The sequence below is a fragment of the Peromyscus eremicus genome, chromosome 5 (genome assembly GCF_949786415.1).
Source record: "Peromyscus eremicus chromosome 5, PerEre_H2_v1, whole genome shotgun sequence".
Taxonomy (NCBI): Eukaryota; Metazoa; Chordata; class Mammalia; order Rodentia; family Cricetidae; genus Peromyscus; species Peromyscus eremicus.
In genome coordinates, this window is record NC_081420.1 from 47,131,601 (window position 1) to 47,148,593 (window position 16,993).

The following is a 16,993-nucleotide window of genomic DNA, read 5'->3' on the forward strand; positions in this document are numbered from 1 at the left end:
ATCTACGAGACTTTGAGGCTCATTCTTATTTAAAACAACCACAAGTATCCATAAACAGGCTAAGCAGACATTCATCTAAAGACTGAGCCCCAAGTCCGATTAAGCATAGTGTTTTATATCCTTCTGTCCCCTTGATTGCCCCTCAAGAGTAACCCAGAGTGACATATATATTGATTGTCTATATTATAGAGTTTTCTGAATTGCCCCATAAGCAGAATTCTTCCCCACAGATCAGAATTTCCCAAAAGCCACTTACAGTACAGAAGGGAGAGGGGAGGAATTTGGTTACAGAAGAGACAGAGAGATAGGACAGGGGGGGTGACTAGCCTGTTGCAGATCGGTCCTGTTAGCATTTCAGTGCCCCTTACTATACTGTAGTATCTCTTTCTATGTTGGTTTTGTCTGTCTTCCATCTTTCCTTGTTTTTACAGATTTTTAAAGGCATTGGCTCTGAAGAGACTGCGCAAAGTCAAGGGAGTAGGAGGCTGATCAGCTTCTCTCTCTCAGGTACGTGTTGCTCACCTAGGAGCCTTACGCAGAGCATTAGCTACTTTCTGTTGGTGCCATAAAACACCATGCCAACTTAAAGAAGAAAGTGTTCATTTTAGCTTACAGCTCTAGAAGGATACAAGCCCATGATGGCAAGGTGAAGGCCTGACAGCAAACAGCAGGCAATGTGAGAGTTTCAAGAAGCAGAGAAATCTCATCACTCACCCCAAGCAGGAAGCCAGAGGAACTGGAAATGGGACAAGGATTTAAACTCTTAAATCCACCCCTAGCAATGCACTTTCTCCAGCAGGTCTGCACCTCACTCTGACCCTCTCCAGACAGCACCACCCACTATGAACCAGGTGTTCAAATGCCTGAGCCTATGGCTGTTACACGAACCTTACAAGGTCTTATTAATGAAAACAAACCTGGAGCCAGGTATTGGGGTGAATGCTGGACGATCAGAGAAGCAGAACAAGGCACAGCCACCTCACCTTGCTAATTCCTCAGCTGATCCTGTTTCATCAGACTGGAAGCCTCTGAGTCCTCATCCAGAATGAATCTCAGCTGAACTGTTGCTCAAAAACCTAAAAGCTTAACCAGCCTAGTTCCTGGTTTTTCACACCTTATATACCTTTCTGCCTTCTGCCATTACTTCCTGGGATTAAAGGCGTGAGTCACCATGCCTGGCTATTTCCAGTGTGGCTTTGAACTCACAGAGATCTGAATGGATCTCTGCCTCCAGAAGGCTAGGATTAAAGGTGTGAGTGCCACCGTTTTCTGGCCTCTATGTCTATCTAATGGCTGTTCTGTTCTCTGACCCCAGATAAGTTTATTAGGGTGCACGATATATTGGAGAACACAATATCACCACATATGGCAGACAATTCTCATTCAAACCACCATGTACAGTGAACAAGAATGCCAACCGCTTCTACAACCTTCAAGTTATTCAATCTCTGTGCCTCGTTTTCCTCATCTGTGGAGGTGAAGTTAAAATAAAATGGGCGATTCCCCTTGAATAAGTAAGAATATGGAAATTCAGTCAGTCATAAATGTGGAAGTGTTTTGACACAGTGGGAAGGGAAGCTATTGTCTTAACAGCAGCATTAACAGTCTACAAAGGGCAAGTGGAGGAAGCCAGAAGAGAGCAGCAGCCATCCAATTCTAAACAGAACTTGCAGTCAACCCACTTAAGCAGAGTGGATCAAAGCCGAGCCAGCCAAAACAGTACATTTGAGGGGAGAATCCAAATAAAGTCCATTTTAATTTAGGCAATTTAAAACATTTATAGTTGAGTGTTGGGTGAAGCTTTTCTGGGGAGATGTGAAGAAAGGTCTATTAACCCTAGCAGGGCAACTGATGACAGATCAAAGTAGCCATTCTACTGAAGTCAGCCTAGCAAGTGAATAAGTTTTTCCAGGTCACTTAAAAGAGCATGGGCAGCTCAGTGCAGCTGCATCACTGAAAAGCCTACCTTGTCATGGGTGACAGCTCAAGAGAGCTGCATTACCAGAGCCTTCTGCAGGATGCCCAGGCAGCACACGGTGGAGAATCTTCTCCAGGAGGCTCCACTATGCAGAGATTCTCTTCTCCAGGCAGCTGTTTTCTGCTTCTAGGATCTCTGAGTGCAGACCATGTGGATCATGTATGTTTCAGCCTAGCAGGACTTACAAGGTTGTTTACTTCCTAAGTCTCCCTTACTCCTCCCTTCAGGAGGGAATGTTTCAATTTAGAGGAAATTAATGAACATCAAAGAGTAAATTACTTTTTAGTTTTCATGACTCTAGTGGTTCTGTAATACATTAACAATGGAAAAACTAGGTAAGGAATTATAGGAAATCTTTGCATTCTTTACCAAATTCTCGTAAACCTGAAATTACATTGTCATTGCAAGTAAAAAAGAACAGAACATGTAAATCAGGTAAACCCTTTCATCATGCATGTGGTCCATGTTTTAAAACTGCAACAGAGAAGCAAGCAAGAATATCAGGAAGCTGACAAGACACAGGTAGCTCTGAGTATAAAACAAGAGACAAGGATTCTAACAAACCAGTTAGACAACCATGGAGATTGAGAAACACCAGGATGACAAGAATTTTCAGGAAGAAATAATAGAAAATTTGACTTGAAGGATATGTAGAAAAAAAGAGTAAGAACAACTGAAGTACATGCATTCAAAATAGACCATCCCTTTACAACATGAAATTACTTGTAATAAAACATCTTAAGTTAGACAGGTCAATTGCCACAGTCTCCTCTTCCTGATGCCATGGTTTCTCAAATCTCTGGTTGTGGGTGAGTGCCTAGCTCCATGGAGGCTGCGTTTACTCTTCTTCCATGGTTATCTGCTCTTTCAAACCCATTTTTCTACTTATCCTTACTCAGTGAAATCCACATTTATTGTAAAACTACTGCCCTCAGTTTTCTTATGTCTTTGCCCTACGAAACAACTTTGTATCTTTGATCTACCACATTTCCAGTCAGTTTTCTTCCATGTCCAACACCTTGGGAAACCCTCAACCTCTCACCCATTCCCTTCCTCTTAATCTGTTTGTGGAGCACCAGCCATCCAGTCCAGTCAGGGTCAATGGTCCTCTCATTAAAAATAAATGTCCACAGTACCAGTTGAATTGACATATGACAAGGATTTCTTTCCCAAATACAACTTAACACATGCCAGGAAATGTTCCAAATAATAGTCTGTGTATATACACATCAGTCCTTGTTGGTAATGAGATGGAAAATTGTCTAAACATTGTTTAAAAAAAGTTTCACATGTATATTAGCTACTTTTCTATTGCTGTAATAAAATAACATTACCAAAAGCAACTTACAGAAGACTTATTTTGAACTTAGGGTTCCAGAAGGAAAAGAGTCCATTAAGTCAGGGAGGAACCACAGCAGGTGGCTGAATCAGAAAGCTGAGAGGTCACATCTTTAATTGTAAACACCAAGCAGAGGGTGAACTGGAGGTGAGGACAAAAACTCTCAAAGCCTGTCCCTAGTGACATCTTGCACCTTTCAAAACCTGCCTGAACAATGCCACCAACTGGGAACACGTGTTTAAATATCTGAAGCTATGGGGGACATTTCTCATTTAAACCACCCCATCATGTTTTGTTTGTTCTTGCCTAGGACCTGTAGGTGCTCAACTTCATTAAAACATACTTAAATAAAATGTCATTTATTTCATAGATTTCCAGGCCATGGGGTTGAAGAAAGGGATGTTTTTCAACCCAGACCCCTATCTGAAGATTTCCATTCAGCCTGGGAAACACAGCATCTTTCCCGCCCTCCCTCATCATGGACAGGAGAGGAGATCCACAATCAGAGGCAACACTGTGAACCCCATCTGGCAGGCAGAGGTGAGTGCTAGGGAGGGGGGTGCTGAAAGGATCAAACTGAAATGAGAAATGATGCGCTCACCCCGTGCTCATTTTCTTGTGGAGCATAGATTCTGTTCTTAAACTCATGGCCATGAAACTCAGGCCTTAGTAGGGAGTCATGTTCTCTCTGAGAGCTTCAACTCCAGGGTCTGGAATTACTGTCCCAGGCAGCATCCAGTAATGCTTTGCCACAGCTACTTTGAGTATAATGGGAGAATACCCTCCCTCCAACCCAAAATTCAATTCAGGCATCCAGAGATTTAAAAAGAACAAAGGGAAGAAAGGGAGAGAGGAGAGAGAGGGAGGGAGGGAGAGAGAGAAGGGAAGGAGGGAGAGAGAGAGAAAGAGAGAGAGAGAGAGACAGAGACAGAGAGACAGAGACAGAGACAGAGACAGAGAGAGAGGACTGGGGTCCTAGTCAGTGCTCAACAGGGACCAGCCTTGATCTGAGCTTTTCACAGTTTATACAGGGTGTTATAATCTTACATAAATTTTCATCTGCAGGTAACTTTTAGGTTCTGCCAAATTGTCCATTTTCTGGGCAATTATCAATAAGTTGTTTTTCCACTAACAAAGTCTTTTACTTATTTGAAGAGCTGTGGGAAGCAGCTCTCAAGATCTACAGTTGTGGAAAACTGGCCTTTCCTTGGGGCTGTCTGGCAAATGTTTACCTTTCCAGATAAGAGCAAGCAGTTTTGATGAGCAGCTTGTAATAAAGCAGAACTCAGCAGACTTTATCCAACCTCAAACCAGAAATGTAACTTTAATTCATTTTTTATCTTTTTCTGTTGTCCAGGAGAAACTGGTTAGTGTGTTACCTATCTGAAACTTACATATCAAGGCAGAGCCTTTTAGCTAAATTTCTTATTTCAATGTGACTTAATATTTTCTAAGCAAGCTTATCAGTAAATCCCTTTCAATCATACTTAACCAGAGTTAGAACTTGCTATTTTTCTGCCACATCGCCAGTGGTTTCTTTTATGATTCAGAACAGGTGCCTGCAAGCAGGAAAAGTACATTTAAGCATGATTAGTCCCATTTCTCCACAGTCTACCCCCAGGCTGTCATCATCAAGAGCTCCAAACTATAAATGGGGTCCTCTGGATGACTTCCAGAGATACCAAAGTCATCAGCTTTCTAGACTAGACAAATCAGTCATCTCTAGAATATTCCTGATTTGGTTGCACGTTGCTCAATTTAAATAGATATGAAACCTAATTTTTCATCTCATTTTGGTGGTTTGAATAGTGGTGTGCAGCTTGCTTACAGTATTGAATACTTCATTGTGTCGGTAAAGGACCTTTTCTACTTCTAAGTGTGTCTCCTCCACCAGCCAGGAGTTACGAGTTCTTCAACAAATCATGTATGATGCTGGGCCTCTAGTAACTAGCTCCTCTCCTAGAGAACGTGTAGGAACTTGTCTCACTCAGCCTGTTTGACTCCTGGACTTTCAGCTGATCACTTGAGGACACAACTTGGCAACTGTGTGAATGGAGGCACAGGAAACTTAGGGCAGGAGTGAATGAGCAAAAATGCAGGTGAAAGTGTCGCTGTGCAGACACAGAACTCAGCTCAAAGCCTAGTTTGACCTGTGAGTAGTTCTGTAATTTTGAGTCATCAATTATCTTTCAAGCTTTGTAATATCTTCACCCATCTACTTATATCCGCCAATATATCAAAAATACAATACAAAAAATACAAAATACAATAAAAACAAGAAACCTGAAAATTAAAAATCACAACAAATAAGCAGAAGACCAATAAGGCAAAATATGCCCCAAAAAGTGCATACAAATACCATTGAGTTTGTTTTGTGTAGGCCAACTGCTTCTTGGCATGGGGCCTGTCCTGAAGTGTGGTTGCTATACGCTGTGACACTCCATTGAAGAAAACTGATCTTCGCTTTGCCAGTGGGTATCAATTGCAGCTAGCTTCTTCCTTAGGAGTGAGACCCTATGTCCACTTCCCCATCTCAGTGCCAGCACCCCATTTGACCTGAGACTGTGAAGGTCTCGTGTGTGCTGCCACCGTCATTCTTAGTTCATATGTGAATCAGTGCTATTGCGTCTGGATGACTGTTTCCTTGGAGTCATCTGTGACCTCTGGTTCTTACAATCCTTGCACCTCCTCTTCTGCATAGATCCTTGAGCCTTGAGGGAAGGGCTTTGTTGAAAGCATACCATTTAGGACTGAGTGTTTCCACGTCTCCCACTCTATGTATATCATGCAGGTGTGGGTCTGTAAGTTAATTTCCATCTGTTCCAAAAAGAAGCTTCTCTGATATGGGTTAAAAAAGGCACTGATCTGTGGTTATAGCAGAATGGCATTCGGAGTCATTTTATTGCTATGTTCCTTTAGCAGAATAATAGTAACAGGTTTAGCAGAATTAGGAGTCCTTTAGCAGAATAATAGTAGCAGGTTTAGCAGAATTAGGAGTCCTTTAGCAGAATAATAGTAACAGGTTTTCTGCTAGTTCTGCAACCTGTTTGGCCTCATGCTCTTGACCACTTTCACAATGCCAGGCGTGGATTCTACCTTATGGGTTGGGCCTTAAGTCTGATCAGAAAGTGGATGTTTACTCCTAACGTTTGCGCCACTATTGCGCCAGGATATCTTACAGGCAGGTCATGATTCTAAGCAGCAGGGATTGTAGCTAGGCGACACTGATGATGACTTTTCTCCTCTAATAGTCTGCAGAGTAACTTCCAGTACCACCGAGTTACTAGTAGTACAAGTTGCTAGTCAGTAGATGTGAAGCTTCTGGTTAGACACTAGCTCAGTTCTCAGTGTTCGATGACATACGTAAGTGTTGTCTTCAGCAATAGGGCCTTACCATCAGGTTGTGGGGAACAACCAATAACCTCGTAAATAGCTGTGATGGTACCCCTTTGACCAAAGATTCAACAAGATGTGGCAAATTCCTGGCACTGGGAGTTTTACTTGGTGGCATAAGATGTCTAGATGGGGTATTCTCTCCCCTATTATTTGTTGACTTCATTTATATTCTTTTCATATGTGTATATGTTTTAGAAGCTTCTACAGGAATAGGTTTTCATATGGTTTTTCAAATGGCCTTTAGTATTAGTTGTCCCTCCCTCTATTTCCTCCTTTGCCCTTCTCTTCCACCCCTTTCCTTATTTACTCTCATATTCTAGTCTCTTCTTTGTCTCTCCATTACAATATATTCTATTTCCCCTTCCTTGGGAGATCCTCTCTTACCCCTTAGTCCCTACTGGGTACCTAACTTCTGTGGTTATTCAAATTATAGCACATATATTAAAGGCTTAAAAGCTAATATCCACACATAAGAAAAAACATTCATTTGTCTTTGGAGACCTGGGCTACCTTCCTCAGGATGACTTTTTCCTAGCTCCATCCATTTACCTCTAAATTTCATAATTTCGTTTTTCTTAATAGATTAATATTATCCCACTATGTAAATATACCACATTTTCATTCTCCATTCATCAGCTGATAGACAGTTTCCAGTTTGGGGCTGTTATGAACAGAGCAGCAGTAAACATGGGTAAGCAAGTGTCTCTGCAATAAGATATATATGCCTAAGAGTAGTATAGCTAGATCTCGAAGTAAACTGATACCCAGCTTCCTGATAAACCGCCACACTGATTTCCATAGTAACTGTTCCAGTTTACAGTCCCGCCAGCCCTGAATAAATGTTCCCTCTTCCATGCATTCTCTCCAGCATTTACTGATACTTGTTTTGTTTATCTTGGCCATTCTGACTGCAGTAAGATGAAATCTTAAAGTAATTTTAATTTACATTTCCCTGATGGTTAAGGATGCTTAAAAATTTCTTTGTTTTCCAGCCAATTGTGTCTCGTCTTTTGGGAGTTCTCTTTATTTCTGTACCCTATGTTTAGTTGAGTTCTCTATTTTTTTTTAAGGAACAGTATTTTTAATTCTTTATATAGTCTAGATAATAACCTCTATCAGATGTATAATTGGTAAGGGCCATTTCCCTTTCTGTAAACTACCACTTTGCCCAAATGATGGTGTCTTTTGTCATACAGCTTTTTGGGGTCTATTAGGTCCCATGTATTAATTGTTGGTCCTTTCCTCTGACAATGAATTTAAAGCTCATTCCCTGACTTTCTCTAATACTACACTCTTATGTTGAGGTCGATGATCCATTTGGAGTTGAGTTTTGTGCAGGGCAGATCTATTTGGATTCTTCCACACACAGCCATCCAGTTTGACCAGCAACATTTGTTGAAGATACTGCTTGTTCTCTGGTATATACTTTTGGCTTCTTTGTCAAAAATCGAGTGTTCATAGGTGTGTGGATTTATGTCTGGATCTTCAGTCCAGTTCCATTGATCAAAGTGTTGGTTTTCATGCCAGTACCATGCTGTTTTTATTACTATAGTTGTGCAGTACAATTAAAATCTGGGATGGTGGTAGCTCTAATAGTTCTTTTATTATTCAGGATTATTTTAGCTATCCTGGAATTTTAGTGTTTCCATATAAAGTTGGAGATTACTTTTTCAATTTCTATGAAGAATTGTATTAAAATTTTGATGGAGGATTGTAATGAATCTGTACATTGCTTTTGGTAAGATGGCCATTTTTACAATATTCATCATACCTAATCCACAAGCATGGGAAATCTTTTCATCTTCTGATAGCTCCTTCAATTTCTTTCTTCAATATCTTAATGTATAATATAAGTCTTTCACTTGCTTGGCTAGAGGTAATCCAGGATTTTTCTTTTTTGAGACTACTTTGAAAGGTACTGTTTCCTTGATTTCTTTCTCAGTATGTTTTTCATTTGTATGTAAGAAAGCAACTGATTTTTGTGAGTAATTTTGTATCCTGCTACTTTGATGAAGGTGTTTATTAGCTGTAAAAGTTCCCTGGTGGAATTTTTGGGGTCACTTATGTATACTATCATAGCATCTGCAAATAAAGATACTTTAACTTCTTCCCTTCCTATTTGTATCCCCCTTGATATCCTTCAGTTGTCTCATTTCCTCTAGCTAAGACTTTGAGTACTATATTGAATAGGTATGGAGAGAACAGACACCCTTGTCTTGTTCCTGATTTTAGTGGAAATACTTTGAGTTTCTTTCTGTTTAGGGTGATGTTTGCTGTGGGCTTGCTGTAAACTGCCTTTATTATGTTGAGGTATGTCTTTTGTATATGTAGTCCTTCCATGACTTATATCATGAAGAGATGTTGGACTTTGACAAAGACCTTTTCTATATCTAATGAGATGATCATGTGGTTTTTTATCTTTCAGTCTGTTTATGTGGTGGATTACATTTGTTGATTTATGAATTTTGAACCATCCCTGCATCTCTGGGATGAAGCCAACTTGATCATGGTGGGTAATCTTTTTGTTGTCCTTTTGGATTCAGTTTGCAAGTATTTTATTGAAGATTTTTCTATCTATGTTCATAAGGAATATTGGTCTTATTTTCTTTCTACTTTTTTGGGGTCTTTGTGTGGTTTTTGTATCAGAGTAAGTGTGGCCTCATAAAAACAATGAGGAAATGTTCCTTCACTTCCTATTTTGTGGAATATTTTGAGGAGTATTGGAATTAATTCTTCATTGAAGATCTGAAAAGAATTCTGCACTGAATCCATCCAGCCCTATGATTTGGCAAGGTTTTTTGTATTTTTATTACTGCTTTATTTTTATAGGGGCTGTTTATACAGGTCTGTTTAAATTGCTTAGTTGACCTTGATTTAACTGTAGTGAGTCATAAATATCAAGATGTTCATCCATCTCATTTAAGTTTTCCAGTTTTGTGACATACAGATTTTTAAAGTATGTCCTGAAGATTCTTGAATTTCCTTGGTGTCTGTTATGATATACCCTTTTCATCTCTAGTTTTATTAATTTGGATCTTCTCTCTTTTAGATAATTTGACTAAGGGATTATTAATCTCGTTAATTTTCTCAGAGAATCAACTCTTCATTTCATTGTTTCTTTGCATTGTTTTTATTGTTGTTCCATTTTGTTGATTTCAGAACTAAGTTTGATTATTTCTTGCCATCTACTCAATTTGAGTTTTATTACTTTTTGTTATGGAGATTTCAGGTATATCACTAAGTTACCAATATGAAATGTCTCCATTTTTTTTATGTAGGCACTTAGTGCTATGAATGTTTCTCTTAAAACTGCCTTAATTTTGTCCCATATGTTTGGGTATATTGTGTTTTCATTTTTATTCAATTTGAAAAAGGTTTTAATTTCCTTCTTGATGTCTGCTTTGGCCCATTTTTCATTAAGTAGTGAGTTGCTCAGTTTTCCTGAATATGTAAGCTTTCTCTTGTTTCTGTTGTTGTTGGTATCTAGCTGTAATCTGTGGTGGTCAGATGGGACCCAGTATGTTATTTCAGTTTTCTTGTATCTGCTAAGACTTTCTGTTTGGGGAAAGTTGCTGAGAAGAAGGAATATTCTTTTGTGTTTGAGTGAAATAGTCTGTAAATATCTGTTAGGCCCATTTGGTTAGATCTCTTTTAGCTCCTGCATTTCTCCATTTAGTTTTTGTCTCAATTACCTGCCTATTGCTTAGGGTAAGGTATTGAAGTTATCCGCTTTTACTGTCTGAGGGTCAATATGTAATGTTAGCTGTAGTAGTGTTTACTTTATGAAATTGGTTGTCCTTGTATTTATTGCGTAGATGCTAAGAATTGCAATATCCTCTTGGTGAATTTTTCCTTTGATGAGAATATAGTATCCTTCCCTAGATATTATTATTAGTTTTCATTTGAAGTCCTTTTTGTCAGATATTAAAATAGCTACACCTGCTTGCTACTTGGGTCCATTTGCCTGAATTACCATTTTTCCATCCTTTTACCCCAGGTAATGTCTGTCCTTGATGATAAGATATGTTTCTTGAATGAACAGAAAGATGAATTCTATTTTATAATCCAGTCTGTTAGTCTGTGGTTTTTTTTAAAAAAAAAAAACTGGGGAATTGAGACCACTAATGTTGATAGCTGTCAATAAATAGTGTTTATTCATTCCTGTTATTTTTTTTTTTTGTTATGGTGTCCCCTCCAGTTTGATTTACTGTTCTAGGATTATTTATTCCTTGTGTCCTTTGGGTGTGGTTAGCCTTTTCAGACTGAAGATTTCCTTCTAGGGCTTTCTATTTGTGGAACTGGATTGGTAGATATAAATTACTCAGGTTTGGTTTTATCATAAAATGATTTTCTTTCTCTGTTGCTATGATTGATAGTTTTTGCTGGGTATAATAGTCTGGGCTAGTATCTGTTTTCTATGAGAGTTATAGAACATTCATTCAAGCCATTCTAGCTTTCATAGTTTCCACTGAGAAGTCAGGTGTTATTCTAAAGGTCCTGATTTTGTGTTATGTCATCTTTTTCCCTTGTAGATATTAATATTCTTTCTTTGTCCTGTACATTAAGTGTTTGGATTATTATGTATTATAGGGAATTCCTTTTCTGGCCCTGTCTATTTGCTATTCTATATACTTCTTGTACCTTGATAGATACCTCCTACTTAAGGCTGGAGAAATTTTCTTCTATGATTCTGTTAAAAATATTTTCTATGGCTTGGGTATCTTCTTCCCCTTCTTCTATCCATATTGTTTGTAGGTTTGGTCCTTTCATAATATCTCAGGTTTCCTGGATGCTTTGTACCTGGATTTAGATTTAGTTATTATTCTCTCTCTCTCTCTCTCTCTCTCTCTCTCTCTCTCTCTCTCTCTCTCTCTCTCTCTCAGATTAACATTTTTCTTTGACTGTGCTATCCATTTATTCTACCTTGTCTTTAATACCTAAGATTATCTCTTTCATGCCTTGTAGTCCTTTGGTGAAGCTGAGGCTTACCTCTGAGGTTTTTGTTTGCCATCTTAAGTTTTTTTGTTTCTAGGTTTATTTCAGTTTGGGTTTTCTTTAGTGATTCTATTTCTTTGCTAAATTCTACTTTTATATTTTGAATTCTTTTCATTATTTTACTCAACTGCTTGTTGTGTTTTCATGGTCTTCGTTAAGGAATTTATTCATGTCCATTTAAGGTCTTTGAATATGTTCATGATTGCTATTTGAAAGTTCTGCCTTGTGCTTTAGCAAAGCTGCATTTTTCAGGGCCTATCGCAATAGGGCTACTGAGTTCTGAAGGAGGTATGTTGTCTTGGTTGTTTGTGTTTGTGGTTTTGTGCTGGGATCTAATCTAGGCCTCTGGAGTTTCAGTCTCCGAGGTGTTAGTGCTGAGATCTGCTCTTGTCTTTGTTGAGTGGCTGTGCCACTCTTTGATTTTTGTCACCTACTCTGTGTCCTAGGTGAGTGTTGTGGCTATTGAGTCCCTGGCAGAGAGTGCTTCTGCAGGTCACCAAGTGACAGAATGGAGTGAAGATGAGCTCGGAGGAAAGGCTGAGAGGGTCTGCAGAAAAGAACCAGCATCCCCACCAAGAGGTGGAGTCTTCAGAGAATGGAGGTGGGGGAGAAGAAGGGGCTGTAGGCATGCTGCAATGGAACTAGAAGTCTAGAAAGACAAGAACAAGAGAGCTATGGGTACCTTTGGTCTGCACCAAGCGCCACAGGACTAAGAATAAGTCCGAAGAGATCTAAATGGCCACTGGTACAAAGCATTTCTGCATATTGGCAGCTGATGCAAAGGAATGGAAATGGGCTAGAAGGGAAGGATGAAAGGACTGATGGGAAAAAGCTAAGTGAATACTGAGTTCACCTTAAAAGATGGAGTCACCAGGGAATGGAGCCTACTTTTTAAAGTGTTTCCTAGCCATTTTCTTTTTCTTTCTTTCTTTCTTTCTTTCTTTCTTTCTTTCTTTCTTTCTTTCTTCCTTTGCCTCTCTCTCTCTCTGTCTCTCTCTCTCTCTCTCTCTCTCTCTCTCTCAGCATTTTCTATTCAGTTCCAGAGCCCATTTTTAAATTGTTCATTTTCTTAATATTTAACTTTTTGTGTTCTTTCTGTATTCTAAACACTAATACTTGTTGAATGTATTGCTAGAAAAGTTTTCTCACATTCAGTGGGTCTCATCCTATATAAAGAACTACAGGCAACTAAGGAACATTGAAAGTGGGAGAAGTAGTCCTCCAAGGGAAAAAGCACACTATTGGCTATTCGATCGGTCAGCCCTGAAAACACACATATAAGAAGTAACATTATACAGACTGAGTAGTTTGTATTTATGTATATGAGGAATATATGTGTGTGTACATATATGTATATGAGGAATACATTTATATGTATAAACAATTAATGAAAAAAAGAGACCATGAATTTGAAAAAGGAAAGAGAGGTATATGGAAAGGTTTGGAGTGATGAAAAAGAGAAGGTGAAAATGATGTAATTATATTATAATCTCAAAAGATGAAAAATACTTTATAATAATAATAAATTTGTTTAGGTTTGAATTTTGATCTAAATGAGTACATTTTTATTTTACTATGGCTTGTTGAATCCTATTGCAGGAGCTAAGTTTAAAATAATGATCACCTATAGTTTTGATTTAAGAATTGGGACCAATTTTATTCCAAATCATGATGTATTTAATCTAATTTGTATTCTTGCATGATAGCAAAAGATCCTCTACTTCTACCTATTCCTACCATTTGCAAATTCTCCTTTGTGCACCATCCACCCGAGGCCTTCCTGAGGACTATGTGCCAAAACTCCTACTCCCTCTTTTGGCTCCCCACCTTCAGTAGGGGTCCTAGACTCTCCTTGCCAACTGCTGGCTCCCACTGCCTAAGAAGCCCTGTGTCTCACCAGACTCCTGAAGATTGGTTGTGAAATTCTTCTAAATTTTATAGACAGTCTGGACTTACAAACATCACTTAGCCTGAGCTGAGCCAGGACCATTTTTGATAACCCATTTGAACAATCAAATTGAATTACTCCAAGATTTATTCCTAAACCCCTTCATATGGTGTACAACCTGACAACCTAGAGTAACAGGAAACAGATCCAAACACCCACTCAACAAAGAAGAGACAGGGTTTTCTTACCAAGAAACACTAACAACCTAACTTCAGATGCTTAGATCCCATTTTAAAAATAAAAACATGACCAACACAGTAAGCCTCTTCTACAAACCAGTACTCCTATAGTAATGCCCCTGAGAAAGTAACTTAAATGATTTTCAAGACATTAATTTCAAAATACCATTAATAAGCATGATCAACAAAATCAAAAAGAGAATGAAGACCATGAAAACAAAACACAAAAAAGTTGAATACAATAATTAAAAACAATCCCAAGGTATGCAAATAGACTTTAAAAGGGGAAGTCTTTAAAAGGCCAAAAGAAATAACCCTTGAAATGAAAAATCAGGAATTCAAGCAAAAACGTCTTACTCGAGAAAGAAAGAACCTGGGCATAGTTATGAAATCAAAGCAAAACCAAAGCCCAGCCGTGTAAAAACCCTCACTGTTGGTCAGCTGTGATTCACTCATGAGCTTCTGGACTCCAAAGGGCTTTATTTCTTCAGCTCTATCATTGGCAGCATATGCCGATTGTTTTGTAGACAGAAGCCACCTCCACATCACAGATGCTGCTGTCCTTGGTGGTCATCCCATGGTACTGGCGTCTCTGAAATGCTAGAGTCTTCACTCAACTAGGCTGTACCTTTAGCAATAGCCTTTCCTGGACTCTTTTCAGAGACTCTGAGCCTGCCACATGGTACTAAGTCTCAACTTCTCTCCAGGACCCCTTAAATTCTGGAGTTTCTTCTTCAGCTGAGGCTGCACATTCACTAATCCCCTCTCCTGGACTCTCACAGAGCAGTCTCAACTATTCTCTATGACTATTTCATGCCTTCAAAAACAGCACCACCTGGGAGACTCTTACATACTGCCAAGTTCAGCTGCAAGCGTTAGGTACAGCCTTCATTCCCTCTGTACCAGGACTTCTGTGTACTGGCTCTTAGGATGTACTCCCAGTAGATTGCATCTCAGTGATGCTGGTATTTTTTAAATTGCCACTAATTTCTCAGCTCCAACTAACCACCATCAATTGTCCCAAAACAGCAAAGGTTTTACTTCAGTGGTTCTTGTCTCATTTTCATCACAGCCAACTCTTCAGCTCCAGATAACCAGAACCACAAAGCTTTAACACAAAATATCACACTAAGAGCCTCAGTAGAGCCTTTGCTTTCCTCTGAAACTTAACAATCTAGCCGAAACACTGAAGAACACACATTCTCCTTAGGAGCCCATGGTACTTTCTTCAAAAGATACTACTTATTAGGATAAAAATTAAGTCTCAACAAATATAGGAATCACAGCTTGAATTCCATCTGACTGCAGTGGAGTAAAGCTGAATATCAGTAGCAATAGAAACCACAGAAAGTATACAGTCTTGTGGTAACTAAACAACACACTATTGAAAGGCAGTTGGATAAAAGAACTCATTGGAAAAGAAAATACTTTCTGACTAGGACACTGATAGCAGAATTAAAACCACCAATTACTAAATGAAACTTTATGAAATTGAAAAACTTCTGTACAATAAAGTATATCATCATTCAAGTGAAGCTGCAACCTACAAATTGGGAAACAATCTTTCCCAATCACACAAAGGATTAGAATCTAGAATATACAAAGACCTTAAAAACTAAATGTAAAGAAAACAAACAACCCAAAGCTAGAAAGATGATTCAGTGGTTAAGATCACTTGATCCTCTTCCAGAGAACCAGGTCTGATTCTCAGTACTCACATGGTGTCTAACAACCATTCATAATGCCTGCCTATAGCCAAATCATGTGGAAGCCTTTTCCCAATCTGTGTTCCCTCCTCTCGCAGACTCTAGGCTGTTTCAAGTTGACAAAAAACTGGCCAACATAGCATGTCTCTAAAATTCCCCACAGTCATTTCACCTTTTGGATTATAATATCACCTTCACACTAATGTCTTAGCTACATCAAGGTAATATTGGATCCATATTTGCTCTGCAACAACCAGTCAAGACTTTATTCCATGATACCCTCTTTATATGATATCAAAAATAAAATCAGCAATTTAGGAAAAATAAAGTTTATTGCCATATAAAAGTATGCATTGCACTATGGGGGACTTCAATTTAAGGGATAAACTCCTTGGCCGAAATTACAGCCCAATTCATAAAGCATAAATGAGGAAGGATTCTGATACTGTTTTCATAACTGGCTGCCATAGATTAACATTTTTTAAAATTATTTCTTTTATTTTTTGACATTATAGTATCATTCAGCCATTTCCCCCTTCCCTTTTCTCACTTCCAAACCCTCCTGTATTGCAACAGACAGAGACCATTACAGAAAACCACAACTGATCAGAGTTGTGGAGTCCAGCCCCAACTGATCCATCTACAACACCATTCCCAGTCCTGAGGTTCCAGGATCATTTCAGAAGAGAGGGTGGGGAGAGCCAGAGGAACAGGGAGTTTGCTGTGAGATTGTTTCTCACAGCAGTTTCAGAAGCTATACCTGTAAGTCTCACCAACATGACTGCCTAAAGATGAGCTGGTCAACGACAACAACAGACATGTTAGTGTGGATAGAGGAGACCCCCCCTTTTTTTAAGGCAGTTAGAACTGTTTACATTAATTTGTTTATAACTGACTAGTGTTTTGTTGGGTTGTGCTGGCAGAATTGCAAAGCTTATATTTCGTGTTTGTGTTAGAGATAGAGTTTCTGATAAATCAGGACCATTTATATTTTGGTTATATGGTTATCACCATTTGACTTGGGGGTATTTATAATCTGTGATGCCCACTTTTTTTTTTACTCAACAGTACTTAGAACTCAGAGTCTCCCAAATAATCATGAGCCACATGAATGATTGATGGCTTCCTTAAGCTCTTCAGTCTTGTTGACCATATCTCTTCATCTAAGTGGGGAGCCTTATAAGATTCCTCTCACCCGCTTTGGCAAGTCAATTGGTAGCATCATTTTTGAGGGTTGTTGGGTTTTGTTTGTTTGTTTGTTTGTTGGCTTTTGGTGCTGTGGGATGGTCTGTATGTCAAATGTGTTGCTGATTGGTCAATAAATAAATCACTGATTGGCCAGTGGCCAGGCAGGAAGTATAGGCGGGACTAACAGAGAGGAGAATTGAGAGAACAGGAAGCTGGGTGAGGGAGACACTGCCAGCCACCACCATGACAAGCCGCATGTGAAGA

At 39.0% G+C, this 16,993-nt stretch overlaps 1 protein-coding gene across 1 annotated transcript in view; it reads left to right on the top strand.

The window, feature by feature from the left end:
* Hecw1 (HECT, C2 and WW domain containing E3 ubiquitin protein ligase 1) overlaps positions 1–16,993 on the top strand; it is a 154,420-nt gene that overhangs the window by 35,730 nt on the left and 101,697 nt on the right. The window contains exons 4-5 of the mRNA XM_059263384.1: positions 432–507; positions 3,688–3,857. Coding sequence (XP_059119367.1) covers positions 432–507; positions 3,688–3,857 — 246 coding nt within the window. The remainder of the gene's footprint in view (positions 1–431; positions 508–3,687; positions 3,858–16,993) is intronic.